Here is a 17,443-nt window from a genome sequence, read left to right as displayed (position 1 = left end):
CAGTCGTGTCTGACTCTTTGTGACCCCTTGGACTGCACGCCGCCAGGCTCCTCTGTCCATGGGATTTCCCAGGCAAGAATAGTGGAGTGGGTTGCTGTTTCCTTCTCCAGAGACTCTTCCCAACCCAGGGATTGAATCTGCCTCTCTTGCATTGGCAGGCAGATTCTTTACACTGAGCCTCCTGGGAAGCCATACAAAGAACTGTGTTGTCTCAATTCTCAGTTCTTTATGCCATTCAGATCACATCTCAGCCCCATATGTTTTTTTTTTCCCCCTTTTCTTCTCCATCTTTTCTTCTATTGGCAAACATTATTGGAGAAAATCTAATTTATCACATTTTAGTAGTCTGTGGAAGGTATGGAGGAGTCTGTTTTTTTTAAAAAACCTTTCTAAAGTATGGAGGTTCCCCTAAATGTAAGCCTAAGCAATTGGGGGTGAAGTTTTGGATACACCCTCTTCTATTCTTCAAGCTAGCAATGATTAATTTTATGAATAAAAGCAACCATCTGCAGAAGGCATTGTACTGACATGATTTAGAATGTGTGTCTGATGGAATGTTTCCCAGAGTTATTTGGTGAGACCAAGATGTCTCATAAATTTCAGAGCTAGCCTTCTGGCAGCTCTGAAACCTAATTAACATCACTGGGATATAGACTTGGAAATAGAACCAAAATGTAAAAGATGTAAAGGCCGTTATCAGTTACTCAACTGTACCATAACCTGCTAAACGTGTCTTTACATGGAGTCATAACGGGAGGCTGCTGAGTCTTCAGGACACCTTGAAAAGGGAAGTCTAAAAGCAAAACTCTGTCAGTTTGCTGATATATCTCCAGCACTGTCCAGGGCAGCGGGGCTCTCTTGACCAGAGACACGTTACTGCCAGCTGTGTGACCTGGGCAGATTGCCCATTTGTAAAACAGATGTGTGTGAAAGTGTTAGTCATGTCTGACTCTTTGCAACCCCATGGACTGTAACCTGCCAGGCTCCTCTGTCCATGGAATTCTCCAGGCAAGAACACTAATTGCCATCTCAACAAGTTATTATGATCAGTAAATGAGCTAATAATGCCAAGTACCCAGATAAGAGACTTCCCTAGTGGCTTAGTTGGTAAAGAATCTGCCTGCAATGCAGGAGACCCAGGTTCCATCCCTGGATGGGGAAGATCCCCTGGAGAAGGAAATGGCAACCCACTCCAGTATTTTTGCCTGGGGAAATCCCATGGACAGAGGAGCCTGACGGGCTATAGTCCATGGGGGCGCAAAGAGTTGGACACAACTTAGCCACTAAACCACATGGAAAGCACTAAACAAATTTGGTAAAATAATGATAATAATTTTGATTATTATAATTATTTCCTGGAAGGCCTATGCCCTGGTCTAGGAAACACTAGCATTGGGTGTACAGCTTCTTGGTGCCCGCCTTAAGATTTCCCCACTCCTTTCAGTTGCTCTGTGGTCATCCAGCACACATTCTGCTGGTAACCTGACTTCCCACAGAGCTTGGTTTTCAAGCTAGGTGCACAAGAGTCACCATGCGAAGTTTCCCAGGTGGTCTGGCTGGGAAGCTGTGTTTTAAACAAGGCTCCAGGTAGTACTGTGCTGTCGTACCAGATGGACTGTAAGTATCTTTTGAGAAACACTGCTATATCAGTGTTTCCTGTATATCTTGTTCCTACAGAAGAGGGAATGTGGGAAGCTTTTGGTTGAGCAAGCAGAGCTGAGGAACTGTTTCTCACCCTGCTGACCTCTTGGTGTGCAATAGGCTAAACAGCCTTTAGTGTTGCTCTGAACACAGCTTTGCTCATCCTTGGGGATCCAACCTGAGCTCCAGCGCAGCTCAAAGGCAAGGGCAGGAGCTATTTGCTGTGATGCCTGATGATGAATGTTTCTCTTGACCTCATTTCCAATCTACTCATTAAGCCCAAGTTAACTCTGTAAATTTTACTTCAGAATTTTCCTAACATGGTAAATCAGAAATGTGACTGGGTCATGCCAACATGAAGTCCAGTATGCAGCCAAAAAGAAGTGCTTAATTTTGTCCAGGCTTTGCCTCAGAGAATGTCACTGTATAAACAAACCATCTACTAGAAGTAAACGTGTCCACCAAACCCGTACTGTTCATTTAAACTCCATTTCTATTAATCAGTGCATTTTAAAAAAGGAAGCCATTTCTAATGATCATTTTTATTGACTCTTCTATGTTTTCCAGATGATAATGGTAGATTATAGGAGATTCCTCCACACTTGTTTCTCTTCCCTTTGAACTTGGTCAGTGGGTGATCTAGCAAGGGTTGAAGTGTAATCCTGGCAAGATTTAGGTTAACTGAATTGACATACAGAGGAAGAGAATGCCAACAAACACCACCACAGTGTAGGGGAAAACAGTGTAGGGCTTGCTATGGGGTTTGGAGTAAGATAGTTATATGATGCTTATGCATACATTTCCACTTTATTTTAATGATGAACTGTATTAATAAGCAAACAATTAGGTTCATAAATTTGTAAATATGTTTGAGTAGGACAGAATTTATTTTCTTTAATTTTTGTTTTTAATTGAAATGAGCTTATTAACCACTGCAGTGGTTTGAAATGCTAGGCTAAATACTTTGGCTTTTTATATTTTAAAACTGCTCCAGTGCATATAACTAGAACATGTGGCTTTACTATATTATCCTGCAAAGTCTTGATATTGGTAATCTACATCTTTCTATTAGCAAGAATAAATTAAATCTTTAAATTATTCGAAGACCAGCAGGCAGCTCTAGTGCCCCCAGGTAAGATTTTTGGTTTGCAAATGGACACCCATTTCTGTTATCCAGGTGTGACCAGCTTAGCTGTTAGGCTAAAACAAAACAAGAGAATCCAAGAGTGATGTTTGGATGTCACATAAGAGAACATCATCAGGGTTCTCAGATTCGATTGATAATTTGTGTCTGGCTCTGAACTTCATAGTGACAGAGACTTCAGGACTCCGTATCAGGTTGCCCCCTACCAAAAAAGTAACCAACAACATCACCCAGAAATAGTTAAAAGTTTAGAGAATGCAACCTCTAAAGAAATAACTTGGGGAAGATTCCCTAATCATTAGAATGATCATTCAACATTATTATGAAACAAGCAAACAGGACCCACCATACCCCCAGTAAATCATTGGTGGGTCAGGTGGCCCTGTATCCCTGACAAATAATTGTTTTTGTCATTTTAGGTTCTAAAATACCTTTATTCAGTTGAATATGTCTTGGCTTTTTAGAATAGTCTTTCTGTAGCCAGAAAACCAATAAGATGTGACCACTCCAGAGTCTCCCAATATGAGCTTGGGCATGTCTCCTTATCATTTTGGACTTTAGCTCCACATCTGTAGACTGAAGAGTCACTGAGGAGGGGAGAGAATCAAGGGTCCTTTCAGCCACAACTTATCTGGTTCTGTCTTTTGCAATTAGAAAAAAGTAATATTAGTAATATTAGTGCACAATGCTCCCGTGCACACTGTGAAGGGAGAAACAGGTTGTGGGAATGTTCACTTACCTATGGGCCCGCTCCCCTTTGCTGGGGCACTACCTCCCTCCTGCTCGAGATGCCTTCTGCCTTTGCAATAAAGGGTCTTACAAACATAGCCAAACTAAACTTTTAATACAACAGAGAACTTAAGTTGTTATCTTTCCCAAAGTATATACATTTTCAAATTTTAAGTTGAAAGAACAATTCTGTATTTGTAGAATTTTAGGCTCCCAGGATTTGGAGAGATGAGAGTCTGGGGGATAGAGGGCTCACTAGCAGAGTTTTATTATGCATAGTATTCTGCTGGTCACAGCTACACGGGGTCTCTTTCATTGCCTGACCTCCCTTTCATTGCCTGACCTCCCTGTTATACAAGTAAGGTCAGTCCATTACTGTCTTTTTAATATTTGTGACATTGTATTTATTTGGGTTGTTTATTTTTTCCTTCAAAGAATTTTCCCCCCCATACCTTTGCTTATAGGCAAAATACTTTTTCAGGAATGGAGTTCCCTTAGATTCTTCAGAACTCTGGGGTAGTATAAAATATTGTCTTCTTTTCCCCCATTCAGTTTTGCAATTACAAAAAGTTTAAAGTTGTTATGGACCTTCATTTCTTAAAAATTAATTTTAGGGAAGTATAGTTGAATTTCAAAGTTGGGCTAATTTATTCTGTACAGTTACTGAACTGTATATGTTCAGTTATATATATATACACACACATATACACACATACACTCTTTTTCATATTCTTTTCCATTATGGTTTACCACAGGATATTGAATATAGTTCCCTGTATTATACACTAAAACCTTGTTGTTCATCCATCCTATACACACCAGTTTGCATCTACTAACCCCAAACTCCCCTTCAGTCCCTCCCCTTCCTTGGCAGCCACAAGTCTGTTCTTTATGCCAATGAGTCTATTTCTGTATCATGGATAAGTTCATTGGTGTTGTTATGACATTCTTTAGACTTTGCCATGAGTACTGAATTCTTCTAAATATTTTATTTTAATTGAAATAGCCATATCAATGGCATCTGTGGTACATTTTTATGTGAAGTGACAGCTTCTAATACTTTTTCTTATTTCAGGATTTTGGGCTCGTGAAGTAGGTAAGATGATTGGACTAGAACATCCTCTCATTCCGGTTCAACATCAGTATATTATCACATCGACCATCCCTGAAGTGAAAGCTTTAAAGCGAGAACTCCCGGTGCTCCGTGACCTGGAAGGATCGTTTTACCTCCGACAGGAAAGGGATGGGCTTTTGTTTGGTCCATATGAGAGTCAGGAGAAAATGAAAGTTCAGGACTCATGGGTTACCAGTGGAGTCCCCCCAGGTGGGTTCGGCAAATAGAAGCGTGTGCAAGTCAGACACGTATATGTTGTCCTTCCCGTTGCTCTGGGTTGTTTGTAGAAAAAAATGACACCATGATACTAGACTACCAAATAGATAACCTGGAACATTGGAGGTGAGGGCTTTGAGGTAAATTCTGTTCTCATATCCCTTTGAACAATCACAGCAGGGAGTAAGGAAAGAGAGTTGGTGCTAGAAAAGCTGAAAAAGAGTTCTCCCCGCTGCTTTGGAAAGCCTCAGGTAATTTTTACCTGGCCACACCAACCTCCTGCCTCCCCACTTCCTTCTCACTCCTCTGCTTACTTGGTCTAGTTTCAAAATTCGTACACAGCTCCTCTTGTGCTTTGACAGTTGGTAAGACAACAGGTATCAGAGATAGGCATGCAGCCTGTTAAGAATGAAAGCCTTGAAATCTACAGCAGAACAGGATAGGTTGAACTGCGAACTGAAGCTGTCTCCTGCTGCATAAATGGATGTGGAAAAGGCTTAGGCCTCCCTGCTATCTCTGGAGGTACCATAGTTTCTTTTTCAAGTTCTATAAGGGAGAAAAGAACCTGTTGTATTTATTTACTTTTATTTTTTTTTAAATTTTTTCATGAAACTTTTCTGCAAAGCCAGATGAAGGATTGGGTCACCTAAGGAGGTATCTCAGGTTTTAATCTATAGAAGGAGCTAAAATGTCATTGGCACACAAATATTATAGAGAATATGAAGAAATGCAGATGACAGTACTTTCTGGAATTGTACTTTGATAAGCTGCTTGGGCTACAGAGTGAGTCCCTCCCTCCTAGTCTTCAAAGAACATCTTTGCCCAGTTACTGCACATGATAAACCACCTTCCACAGACGTCAGGCCAGCCAGTTAAGGGCTTGGCTTTGCACAGTGGACTCTGCACACTTGGGCCTGAGGGGAGTAGCTCCGATCCCAGAGGGAGGGCTGAGCTGCCACCTGGGAGCCTACCTCTAGGTTCTTCCCCTGTGCTGGCAGCCTCTCCGCCACATAAATGTTGAACAAATATTTAAATAATTCTGGTTGGAGGAAGAGCCAGATTGTTGGCTGGCCCTGGGTGCCCACATGCTCGGGTCTAACCCTCATGATCTGCAGGCCTCCCTGACCCGACACACTGTCCACAGAGGAGCAAGAAGGGGCTGGCTGGCTGCTGTGCGGAACGCCGCCAGCACCACTGAAGGCATGCTTTTAGCAGCTTATCCATGGCCCTGCCCCGAGTCACGGTGCCTTTCACAACCGAGGAGACAACTGTGTCCCAAGACCTTGACTCTTCCCAGTGTTCTAGTCCTCCGTGTGTGTGTGGCAGGGGGCTTGAAGAATGAGGCCTCCTTGCCATTTCTTCCCTGCTGAGAGTTAAAAGGTGTCTAGAGTCCATCATCTGCATCTTAAAGAGGTTTTCCATTTATCCCCAGTGTCCTGACACGACTTTGTAAACTCCCATTTGCCCTCACCTGAAAGGATGAAACAGAATTTTATAGTTAATTGAAGGATAAAAGATCTCTCTTGACAAACCAAGTTATTATTGTTGGTTTTTAAATTTGTGATTGGATTAAATACTGGAAACTGCTAATATGAATAAAATAAAATGTTCTATTATAAAGGTTACCTTTCATGATTTAATGTTTCAAGAAATACCTATTATTCTCAGTATATAATATGGTAATATAACAATACTCATCTATTGATAGCAAATATCAAACATAGAATTTAAAAAGAAAAAAGAAAAGTAACTTCCTTATAGGCCATCTTTAAATGCAAGCTTGGATTCAGGGATTTAAGTCACTTTGGAGCACATGTCAGGACAGGTGTGGTATCCTCACCGCAATGACATTTCTTTTTTCTTTTTTTTAAACTTTTTACTTTGTACTGGAGTCTAGCTGGAAACAATACTGTGATAGCTTCAGGTGGACAGCACAGGGACTCAGACACACATATACATGTATCCTCTTCCCCATGCTCCCTTCCCATCTAGGAGGCCACGTAACACTGAGCAGAGTTCCCTGGGCTATACACTAGGTCCTTGTTGGTTATCCACTTTAAATAAGGCAGTGCTTACATGCACATCCCAAACTCCTTAAGGATCCCTTCCCCTGCCCCCTGACCCCCCCGCAACCTTAAGTTCATTCTCTAAGTCTGTGAGTCTGTCTCTGTTTTGTAAATAAGTTCATTTGTATCATTTCTTTTTAGATCCCACATATCAGGGATGTCACACGATATTTCTACTTCTCTGTCCGAACACTGGCATTTCTTTTCAGGTTTTGGAAAGGAGCTCTTTGAGTCTGATCTAGACCGAATCATGGAACACGTTGAAGCTGCCATGGACTTGGTTCCAGTCTTGAAAAAGGCTGACATCATCAGGATCGTCAACGGTCCCATCACCTATTCTCCTGACATTCTGCCTATGGTGGGGCCCCACCAGGGGGTCCGAAACTACTGGGTGGCTGTCGGTTTTGGGTGAGTATCTCTGTGTAACTCAACATTGATTAGAGTTACATATTTTAGACAAGTCTTGCCCCATAATCTCAGGCCAAAAATGGAAAACGAGGGAGAGGCAGAGAGTTTTCTCCCTTTCATGAGCAATGACGTGAAAAGAATAAAAATTTTCAGTCTTAAAACTTTGACTTGTATAGGTTTGACAGATTTGTTCACAGAAGGGCAGTGATTTCCTGGAATTTTCTCTTTGCATATTTCTTGCCATTTCCGTTATTTATGTCTCCTTTCATGCTGTGAAATGTTCAGATAGATGAATTTGCCCCACTTTTACATGGATGTTTTCGTAACACAATATGACAAAGATAATTTAAAATATCAAATGTGTAATATATCTGATGCAGTTTTCACCATAATTCATATTTGTTCAACATGATTTGTTTCTTTATGATTACTCAAGTTGCTTACTATTTATGGTTCCATTACCCATTTGATCTTTCATCTCTAACATTTGTCCCATTAATTTGGTGAATATTAATGTCAAGCCTATTTTACTGTCAGATCACAGTTTCTAATATTCTATTTTCCTTCCCCATTTTGTTTGGCCATTTATTCAACTGATGTTTGGTGATTGGCTAGCTTTGTGCCAGATCTACTGCTGGGCACTGGGCTAGAGCTGAGAACAAGGCAGGAAGTCTGACCAGAGGCACAAGACTGCTTGGGGTGCTGTTCTTCTAGGACAGTAGAGAGGTTGGGGTCTGAACTAAGGAAGCAGCAGTGGGGACTGAGAGATAGGAAGCAAAATTACTTAGATTTGGTGACAGATTGCATTAGGTTTTAAGGGAGAGAGAAAAGGAGCAAATGATGGCAACCTTTCCAACTTACTCCTGTGGTTGCTGAGGTCAAAGGAAGCAACAACCAGGAAGATAATGAGTTGAATTTTTGACAGTGTTAAGTCTTCAGAACATCCAGAGGTAGAAAACCAGATGGAGCTGTGAATCTGGAAGGTAAATGGAACTGGGAGCCTAGGGAATCACCTATAGAGTCAATACGTAGGCCTGTGCATGTGGGAATGTTTCTTTTGTGCATCCCTCTTACATCTTCTTTGGAGAAATGTCCGTTTGTATACTTCGCCCATTTAAGAAATTAGATTATTAGTCTTTTTATTGTTAAGTTGTTAAAGTTCTTTATTCTAGATATAAGACCCTTATCTGATACATGATTTGCAAAATTTTCCCCATTCTTTGGGTTTTTTAATTTTCTTGATATCTATTGAAGCACAAAATTTTTAATTTCCATAAAGTCCAAAATGTGTATGTATTTCTTTTTTTTGAATGTAGTTTTGATATCATATAAAAGAAACTATTGTTTAATCCAAGTTAATGAAGATTTATATCTTTATTTTTTTCTAAGAGTTTTATAGTTTAACACTTACATTTAGGTCTTTAATCAATCTTGAGTTAATTTTTGTATGTGCTGTGAGGTAGGTACACAGCTTGATTCTTTTGAGGATAGCCAACTGTCTCAGCATCACTTGTTGAAAGACTGCTCTTTACTCACTAAATAGTGTTGGCATCTGTGATGCCTTTTTTTCTGATGTTGCTTCTGACACCCAGCACTTAATTCTCCAGTTCTCTGACACCAACTGAGTGGCCGACAGTTTCACTTCACATCTGCTGCTCACTCTCAGGGTGCAGACCCCACTAGTTAAGGACTGAGTCTCACAAAACCGTCCTCACTTCAGATGCCAGTTTCAACTTCCAGGGATCACCTGTCCTTCTGACTGAATGGCTAGAGATTTGGAGGTTCCTACAACCCCTCCTCAGTTTTGATAATTCACTAGAATGACTCTCAGAACTCAAGAAAAACTTACTTAGTTTTACCTGCTTATTCTACAGAACGCAGCTCAGGAGCAGTGCATGTGGAAGGGAAGCGCAGGGCAAGGTCTGGGAGGCGGGACCTGCTGCAGGGCCTTCGTGAGCCTCTCTGGTGCATCATCTTCCTAGCACTTCAGTCGATTCACCAACCCAAAGGCTCTTTAAACGCTGTGGTTTGGAAGTTGTTGTGGAAGCTTCATTACATAGGCACCATGGATTAAAACCACTGATCACTGGTGATTGAACTTCTGGTGGCCAGCCTCTATTCTGAAGCCTTCTGGTTCCCCTGCCCCCTCTCCATGAAGCCAACTGTTAGCGTAGCATACAAAAGAATATAAATTCCAAAAGTGTTAGGAGCTCTATGCCAGGAACTGAGGACAAAGGCCAAATATTTATTTTTTTATGGTCCCACAGCATCCTTGTAAAAAAATCAGTTTACCATATAAGTATGGATTTATTCCTGGACGTTCGATTTTATTCCTTAGCCTGTGTGTCTATTCTTAGGCCAGTACCACGCTGCCTTGATTACGGTAGTTTTTCACTAAGTTCTGAAACTGGGAAATGTGACTCTTCCAACTTTATTCTTGTTCAGTATTGTTTTATCTATTTGGGCTTCTCATATTTTTGCGTAACGTTTAGGACCAGCTTGTCAATTTCTCTAAAGAAGCCGCCTAGGATTCCCATAGGGATTGCGTTTTTGTAGATCAGCTTGGGGAGTGCTGCCATCCTAACAAGATTGAGTCTTGTGATTCACACACAAGGAATGTCTTCCACTTGTTTGTGTGCTGTGTGTGTGCTCAGCCACTCAGTCGTGGCCAACTCTTTGCGACCCCATGGACTGTAGCCCACTAGGCTCCTCTGTCCATGGGGATTCTCCAGGCAAGAATACTGGAGGGGGTTGCCATGCCCTCCTCCAGGGGCTCTTACCAACCCAGGGATCAAACCCAGGTCTCCCACATTGCAGGCGGATTCTTTACCAGCTGAGCTGCCAGGGAAGCCCATGTGTTTAGGACTTTTAACATTTCTTTCAACAGTGATTTGTAGTTATCAGAGTGTAAGTTTTGCACTTCTTTTGCTAAATTTATTCCTAAATATTTTTTTTTGATCCTGCAATTAACTGAATCACTGAATTATTGATTTAATCAATACATTTTGTGGATCATTGCTCTTTATCTATGAACAAACAGACAGTATACCTGGTCTCATGATATTTATACTTTAATAGAACACCTATTACTAAGGTAATCAGGAAGTTGCTTTCTTTAGAACACTATTTACTTATCACCTAGACACTGTATCTGCTTGTGTGGGGTTGATGTCGGCATCCGGCTCTGATTGTTCTGAGTAATTTCCCCAGGTTGTAGACACTGTGAGATGAATGGGAAGGACGACAGGTAGGGTCAGATCAAAGTGCCTCACTCTGTCTGACCAATCTGACCTAATCCCAAAAGGCGTTATTGTTATTTAAAAGTTGAGATTGCTAAAATAGTTCTCATGGAACACAGTAGAATGCTTACGTCGACTACCCCTTCCAGTTTATACCAGGGATCCAGTCCATGGTTCTGAAGGCCAGCGGTTTCCATATATGTGGCTGAGCACCAAAATCACCTGTTGTTGTTGGGTCACTCAGTCATATCTGACTCTTTTGTGACCCCGTGGACTGTAGCCTGCCAGGCTCCTCTGTTCATGGGATTTTCCAGGCAAGAATACTGGAGTGGATTGTCATTCCCTCCTCCAAGGGATCTTCCTGCTGCTGCTGCTAAGTCACTTCAGTCGTGTCCAACTCTGTGTGACCCCATAGACGGCAGCCCAACAGGCTCCCCTGTCCCTAGGATTCTCCAGGCAAGAACACTGGAGTGGGTTGCCATTTCCTTCAATGCATGAAAGTGAAAAGTGAAAGTGAAGTCGCTCAACCCAGGGATTAAACCTGAGTCTCCTGCATTGCAGGCGGATTCTTTACCACTGAGCCACCGGGCTTGTTAAAAAGCAAAATCTCAACTCTGTTCTTAGTTGTATGTGTGTTTCATCCTCCTTTGCATCTTACCTATGAAATTCCTATTATTTGTCATTAGAATCCATGAAAGACATGCTGAATTTGAAAACCAACAAGCAAACATATTCACATACAACCCCCTCCTATAGATTCTGATTCAGTAGTCTGGAGAGGGGCCCAGGGATTACACTTCAGTATTGTCTGTTATTCTAGTCCAAAGAATAGATATTTGCAAACTGTCTACAGATATGCCAGTGCTCATTTTCATTACCCTAGTCAAAGCTGTTTTACTTTTGTCCCAAATATAGCAAGTTCTCCTGCTTCTAGGCGACTAACACAGTGCTCCCCAGATGTTTAATGAGCTGTACTGAACTGAATCTGGTTATCTTGGCTTAGAACAGATTACAAACAGCAAATTTAAAGACAGGAGAGTGCTGTAAGACGTAATGCCTGACAGCTTAACAGTTGTTATAAAAAAGCAGACACAAACACTCAGAAGGCATAGCAGCTGGGCCATGTAATAATGGGTTCTGCAGATAAATGCTAGACATAGAAGAAAAGCCTAACTCTTCTTTTCTCATTGAGTTCCCTTCCACTTCCATGTTATACATTACTTCCTTATGAAAATCTTATCCACTGGGCAGAGGCATACTCTGTTGTTGGTTATACAAGGACCCAACAGCTACCGTGTATCACTTGCCTCCTATATGCTTTAAAATGCCATGTCGATTAATTCTCCACCAGCATCATAAAGTGTGCACATGAGGAGACTAAAGCTCAGGGTGGTTACACAACTTGCAAGGTCACACAGCTGGTAGTGGCAGAACAAGAATTATACCCAGATCTCTCTTGCTCTATGCATTTCACTCTCAACCACTCTGGGCTTTCAAAAGATGTTTCATCCATCTCAGCAGATGTGTTGTATGAGATTTTACATATAACTTAATAAGGGTTATAGGGCTAAAGTTTGTGGAAATTTCCTTTTTGCTATGTTTAAAATGGATAACCAACAAGCACCTACTGTATAGCACACGGAACTCTGCTCAGTGTTATGTGCCAATCTGGATAGGAGGGGATTTGGGGGAGAATGGATACATATATACGTATGACTGAGTCCCTTCGCTGTCCACTTGAAACTATCACAACATTGTTAACCAGCTATACCCCAGTATAAAATAAAAACCTTGAAGTTTTTTAAAAAATAAACACATTTTAACATAAAAATAAATAAATAGATTATATGCAGGATTCGCCTTAAGCAACAGCACTCTGCCCTATTTATTTACTCACATGCCATTGTTGAAAGATAAAGAACATGATGGTCTGGTGGTGAGTCCACATGAAACCAAACTAACCCTGGCTATGCCCAAGGAGTCTGCCAAAGATATAAATTCTGTTACGTGTGTCTTGGCAGAAAAAAAAAAGAACCATTAAAGAAGTAAAGTCCAATAACAGAGTGTGTACTGGGGTCAGATGACTGAGTTTGTATCCTAAATCTGCACTTTGTTGCCGTGTGACAACCTTATTTAACTCCTGTGTGCAGGTTGGTTTTCTCACTGGTAAAATAGAGTTGCTAAAGCATAAATCAGCTGGTAGATGTTAGGGGGAAACAATGCCTTGTAAATGGTAAGCTCTCAGTTCAGTTCAGTTCAGTTCAGTTGCTCAGTTGTGTCTGACTCTGCGACCCCATGAATTGCAGCACTCCAGGCCTCCCTGTCCATCACCAACTCCCGGAGTTCACTCAAACTTAAGTCAGTGATGCCATCCAGCCATCTCATCCTCTGTCATCCCCTTCTCCTCCTGCCCCCAATCCTTCCCAGCATCAGAGTCTTTTCCAATGAGTCCTCTTCACGTGAGTTGGCCAAAGTACTGGAGTTTCAGCTTCAGCATCATTCCCTCCAAATGCCAAAAGAACTTTATATAGTTTCTGTCTTGTAAACAGTATCTCTAGCTCTCAAAATAACAGTTGTAGTCACACACTGGAACTGGTTAAGTGAATAAACAGTTTATGCAAATAGTTCATAATTATTTTAAGCATATATTTAATTTTTTTTGCTTTCTTGATAGTTAGTGAGATTGTGGGTGATTTGGATGAGCCAAATCAAGTCTCTTTGCAAAATTATCTAGAGAAGTATAAATTGCTATCTCTTTATCCTGCTTAAGAAATGTCCTTATAACAAATATAAGGAAATACATCATTATAACAAATGATATAAATCATTTTTATAAAATAGTAAAATTGGTATCTTGTTGTAGAAAATGGTAGTTAGCATTTCCAGTCTTTGCTAAGGTCCTCCCATGTTTTCAGAAGCTTCAGTGCTGGCTAAGTAGTTGTCATCTGGAGTACTGGAATTTCTTGCATTTTGATGTTTGCTCATGTGGCTCCTTTTTGCTCCTAGTCCTCTCCCCATGACTCCCTACTCATCCAATTCCTTGAAAGCTTCTCTTGACTTAAACCGCAGATGAACCACCTAAGACTTTACCCAGAAGAGTGAGTGGGTAGAACCTCACATGGGTGACATTAAACCCTGATTCCTCCATCTGATATAAAATTATTTGCCACTTATGTTCTTGGTCTTTTAAAAAAATAATTATTCATTTGATTTTGACTGCGCTGGGTCTTGACTGCTACGTGGGCTTTTTCTCTAGTTGCAGCAAGTGGTGTCTCCTCTAGCTGTGGGGCACAGGTTTCTCGTCGCAGAGCTTCTCTTGTTGAGGAGCATGGGCTCTAGGGCACACAGACTTCAGCAGTTCCAGCTTCAGGCTCTAGAGCACAGGCTCAGTAGTTGTGGCTGTGCTGTGCTGTGCTTAGTCACTCAGTCGTGTCCGACTCTGCAATCCCACGGACTATAGCCCACCAGGCTCCTCTGTCCATGGGGATTCTCCAGGCAAGAATATTGCCGTGGGTTGCCATGCCTTCTTCCAGAGGATCTTCCCAACCCAGGGATCGAACCCAGGTCTCCCCCTTTGCAGGAGGATTCTTTACCTTCTGAGCCACCCAGTGGGCTTAATTGCTCTTCAGCTCTGCATAAGATCTACAGGCATGCTCCCTGATCTTAGTTGCTTCCCAGATTAGGGATTGAACCTGTATCTCCTGCACTGGCAGGTGGATTCTTCACCACTGAGCCACCAGGGAAGCCCGGTTTTTGGTTTTAAAGTATCTTCATGTGGATATAGAAACAAGCTAATCCTCCACACCGAGTGACTCATTGGTTGCAAAATACAGGAGCCACTGTTTCTCCCCTTCTTCCCCATGAGTCCTTGGGTGACTGCCTCTTTGTGTGCCTCTATGATAATGGCCCAAGTCCTTGTACAGATATCGTTGCTAAAGGGACCCAAACTAAACTGAGTCTGAGAAGGGATGGGTGTGCCACACCAGAGTGCACATATTTCTCTTGTAAGATTCCTATTAGTGAGAATAATCATAGCTCAAGATAAGGTACCAAGTACATCTGCCTGTGTGCTTCCTTGCCTCTATTCTCCTAGAGCAAGATCCTTACTAGCTGAGAGTCATAGGCTATTCTACAGACATGCATCTCTTGAAACTGTGGAAACTAACTAGTTACCAAGTCAGGCACATTTAATTTGGATGCTTAAACTTTTTTTTTTTTTTGAGGAAAAAGATGATAGTATAAAGATTATGTAGATTGTGTGTTCTGAATAGCATAGAACACTCCAGCTTTGAGGTCTTGTGAAATATTTGGACATGTTTCATTGCTGGAAAGTAATATGTGTTAATAACAGGGTATTTATTTCTATATTTGAAAGATATGGCATAATCCATGCTGGTGGCATCGGGAAATATCTCAGTGACTGGATCCTGCACGGAGAACCACCTTTTGATCTGATAGAACTGGATCCCAATCGCTATGGCAAGTGGACGACAGCTGAGTACACCGAGGCCAAAGCAAGGGAGTCATATGGATTCAACAATATTGGTAAGGTGCAAATTTACTGTTGTCTGTGAAGTTCAGAATTGTCTGTCTGTTCAGAATTGACTTACAGCACCTCTGACTTTAGATGCTTTTTAGTCTGTGCATCATTGGGGAATGGTTAGGGAGTCCAAAAAGGATATGCGTCTAAAACAAAAAAGGAATCTATGTGAATATGTGAGGAACACATCAGTGATTTTAACTTTTAAGTCTATTTTTACTTTACCTTTGATGATCAGTATAAATAAATGATGGTTTTGGTTTCTTGAAAATATAAATTTCATATGTATTGTATATATGCGTATGTATTAAGCTTACATATGTTTATTTTACATATATTCTGTGTGTATGTGTGTATATGTATATATATCTATCTTCTGGATTTTAAGTACTGTGTTTGCCATTTTCCGAATCCCTTCAGAGTACTTTGTAGTTTTGGTTCTATGCTATTAGAGTATGGGTTTTCCTTTTTCAGTTGGTTATCCTAAAGAAGAACGATTTGCTGGGAGGCCAACTCAGCGAGTCAGTGGGCTTTATGAAACCCTGGAGTCTAAGTGTTCCATGGGGTTCCATGCAGGCTGGGAGCAGCCACACTGGTTCTACAAACCAGGCCAGGACCCTGGGTACAGGTAAATGAGTGACTTAACCTACGCGTGGCTCCGACTGCAAAGTCAACTTTGGGAGTGGGATGGAGGGACCCTAGAGAAGCCCCATATCCCCCACACTGGCTCTACAAACCAGGCCAGGACCCTGGGTACAGGTAAATGAGTGACTTAACCTACGCGTGGCTCCGACTGCAAAGTCAACTTTGGGAGTGGGATGGAGGGACCCTAGAGAAGCCCCATATCCCCCACACTGGCTCTACAAACCAGGCCAGGACCCCTGGGTACAGGTAAATGAGTGACTTAGCCTACCTGTGGTTCTGACTGCAGAATGAACTCTGGGATTGGGATGGAGGGACCCCAGAAAAGCATCATATCCACCTCCCACCCCTTCACTCTACCCTATTCCAAACAGCATTGAGCCTTTTTCCATAAAAATAATTTCTGTGCTGCCGGGGTCCAGCCCCAGCTGATCCAGGGTATTCGAAGGAGAGACGGCGTAGGCGAGGGTCAGGGAACAACTGCTTAATTAAACGTTAATTAAGGATATAAAGAGTAATAGAATGAGGATAGCTCAGTAGGAAAATTCAGTGGAGAAAAGAAGGTGAATAGCTTGGTTTACGCGGGGGACCAATAAAACTTCAAGACAAGAAGCTTGCACCACTTACATAGGCCGCAGGCATCCTTCCGTTCTCCCGAAGGAGAGGAGACACTGAGGCCTCCCCGGTCGGATCTTAGAAGCCCAGGCAAAATTAGTAATCATGGTGGGTTTCGCGCTCCAGATGGAGACTCAACCAGAGTGAGAGAGAGAGAGACATGGGGAGACCAGTATTTCGAGAAACTGATCCCAATTCTTTATTTTCCATGGTCTACTTTTATACACTGAGATGTTATGCAAAAGTCACGTGGGGTCAGCAGTCCTGACTTTTATCAAAGTCAGGTGCTTCATACAAAAGTATACAGAGGTCTTAGGGGTGTTACATCATCTTCTGGCCGGGGGGCCTGCTGACAATTTACGACCCTCTCCTTGTGACAGCGGTCAGTCAACCAGGACACTTATTTCTCCAGGGGTGATTATTCTTAAAACAGACGCCACCCAAATAAAGTTACATTCCTATAGGGTGAGGGTGTAGTGGGTTTTAGTTAAGGAAAGAATTTACTTAGCCTAAGATCTAACGTGATTTATATCAAAGGTTAATACTTATTTCTTCTATATATTCATTAATGTGTATAAGGGCAGGGGATGTGGAGACTTAGCAGTAAACATCGGCTCAAAAAATGAAAAACCCTTCACCAATACGATTTCTAATCAGCCCATTATACTTATACTAATAATTTTCTAACTTTTCTAAGGAACCTGTTTTTAGAAGGTTTAAAGTATCTCGTGCCTCTCACGGTTGGGAGGCTGTGAGCAATCACATGTGGCCGGACAAGCCTGTCAGGCAGGCTAGAGAACATTCAGAGGAGTTTGTAGGTTGAAACATTCCTATCACACCCAGGAATTATTATTAACTGGAGCTCTAAGTTAACTCCTTCTCCGAAAGAGGTGGTGGGGGACAGCCCCCCGTAAAGTCAGAGGTGTAGGTGAGAGCACAAAGTAGTAAGGTAGGCAGGCTCTGGTCATGGGGGTAGATGCTCGAGGATTTCCAGGGGGACTCCTGAGGCTCGATCCCGCCTTTGCGTATGTCGAGCCTCCTTCCTCATGACCTTTGCCATGGGTGGAGTGCCTCATGCTGGCCCCCAAC

General features: G+C 41.9%; 1 protein-coding gene across 1 annotated transcript in view; it reads left to right on the top strand.

The window, feature by feature from the left end:
• The window catches only part of DMGDH (dimethylglycine dehydrogenase), an 85,023-nt gene that overhangs the window by 17,999 nt on the left and 49,581 nt on the right, over nt 1–17,443 (top strand). Inside the window, exons 6-9 of the mRNA XM_055536656.1 lie at nt 4,590–4,838; nt 7,120–7,318; nt 14,933–15,102; nt 15,572–15,725. Of these exons, the coding sequence (XP_055392631.1) occupies nt 4,590–4,838; nt 7,120–7,318; nt 14,933–15,102; nt 15,572–15,725 (772 nt within the window). The remainder of the gene's footprint in view (nt 1–4,589; nt 4,839–7,119; nt 7,319–14,932; nt 15,103–15,571; nt 15,726–17,443) is intronic.

Source organism: Bubalus kerabau, chromosome 10 (genome assembly GCF_029407905.1).
Source record: "Bubalus kerabau isolate K-KA32 ecotype Philippines breed swamp buffalo chromosome 10, PCC_UOA_SB_1v2, whole genome shotgun sequence".
NCBI lineage: Eukaryota > Metazoa > Chordata > Mammalia > Artiodactyla > Bovidae > Bubalus > Bubalus kerabau.
The sequence above is the reverse complement of the archived record's forward strand: the minus strand, read 5'-3'. Positions and strand labels throughout refer to the sequence as shown.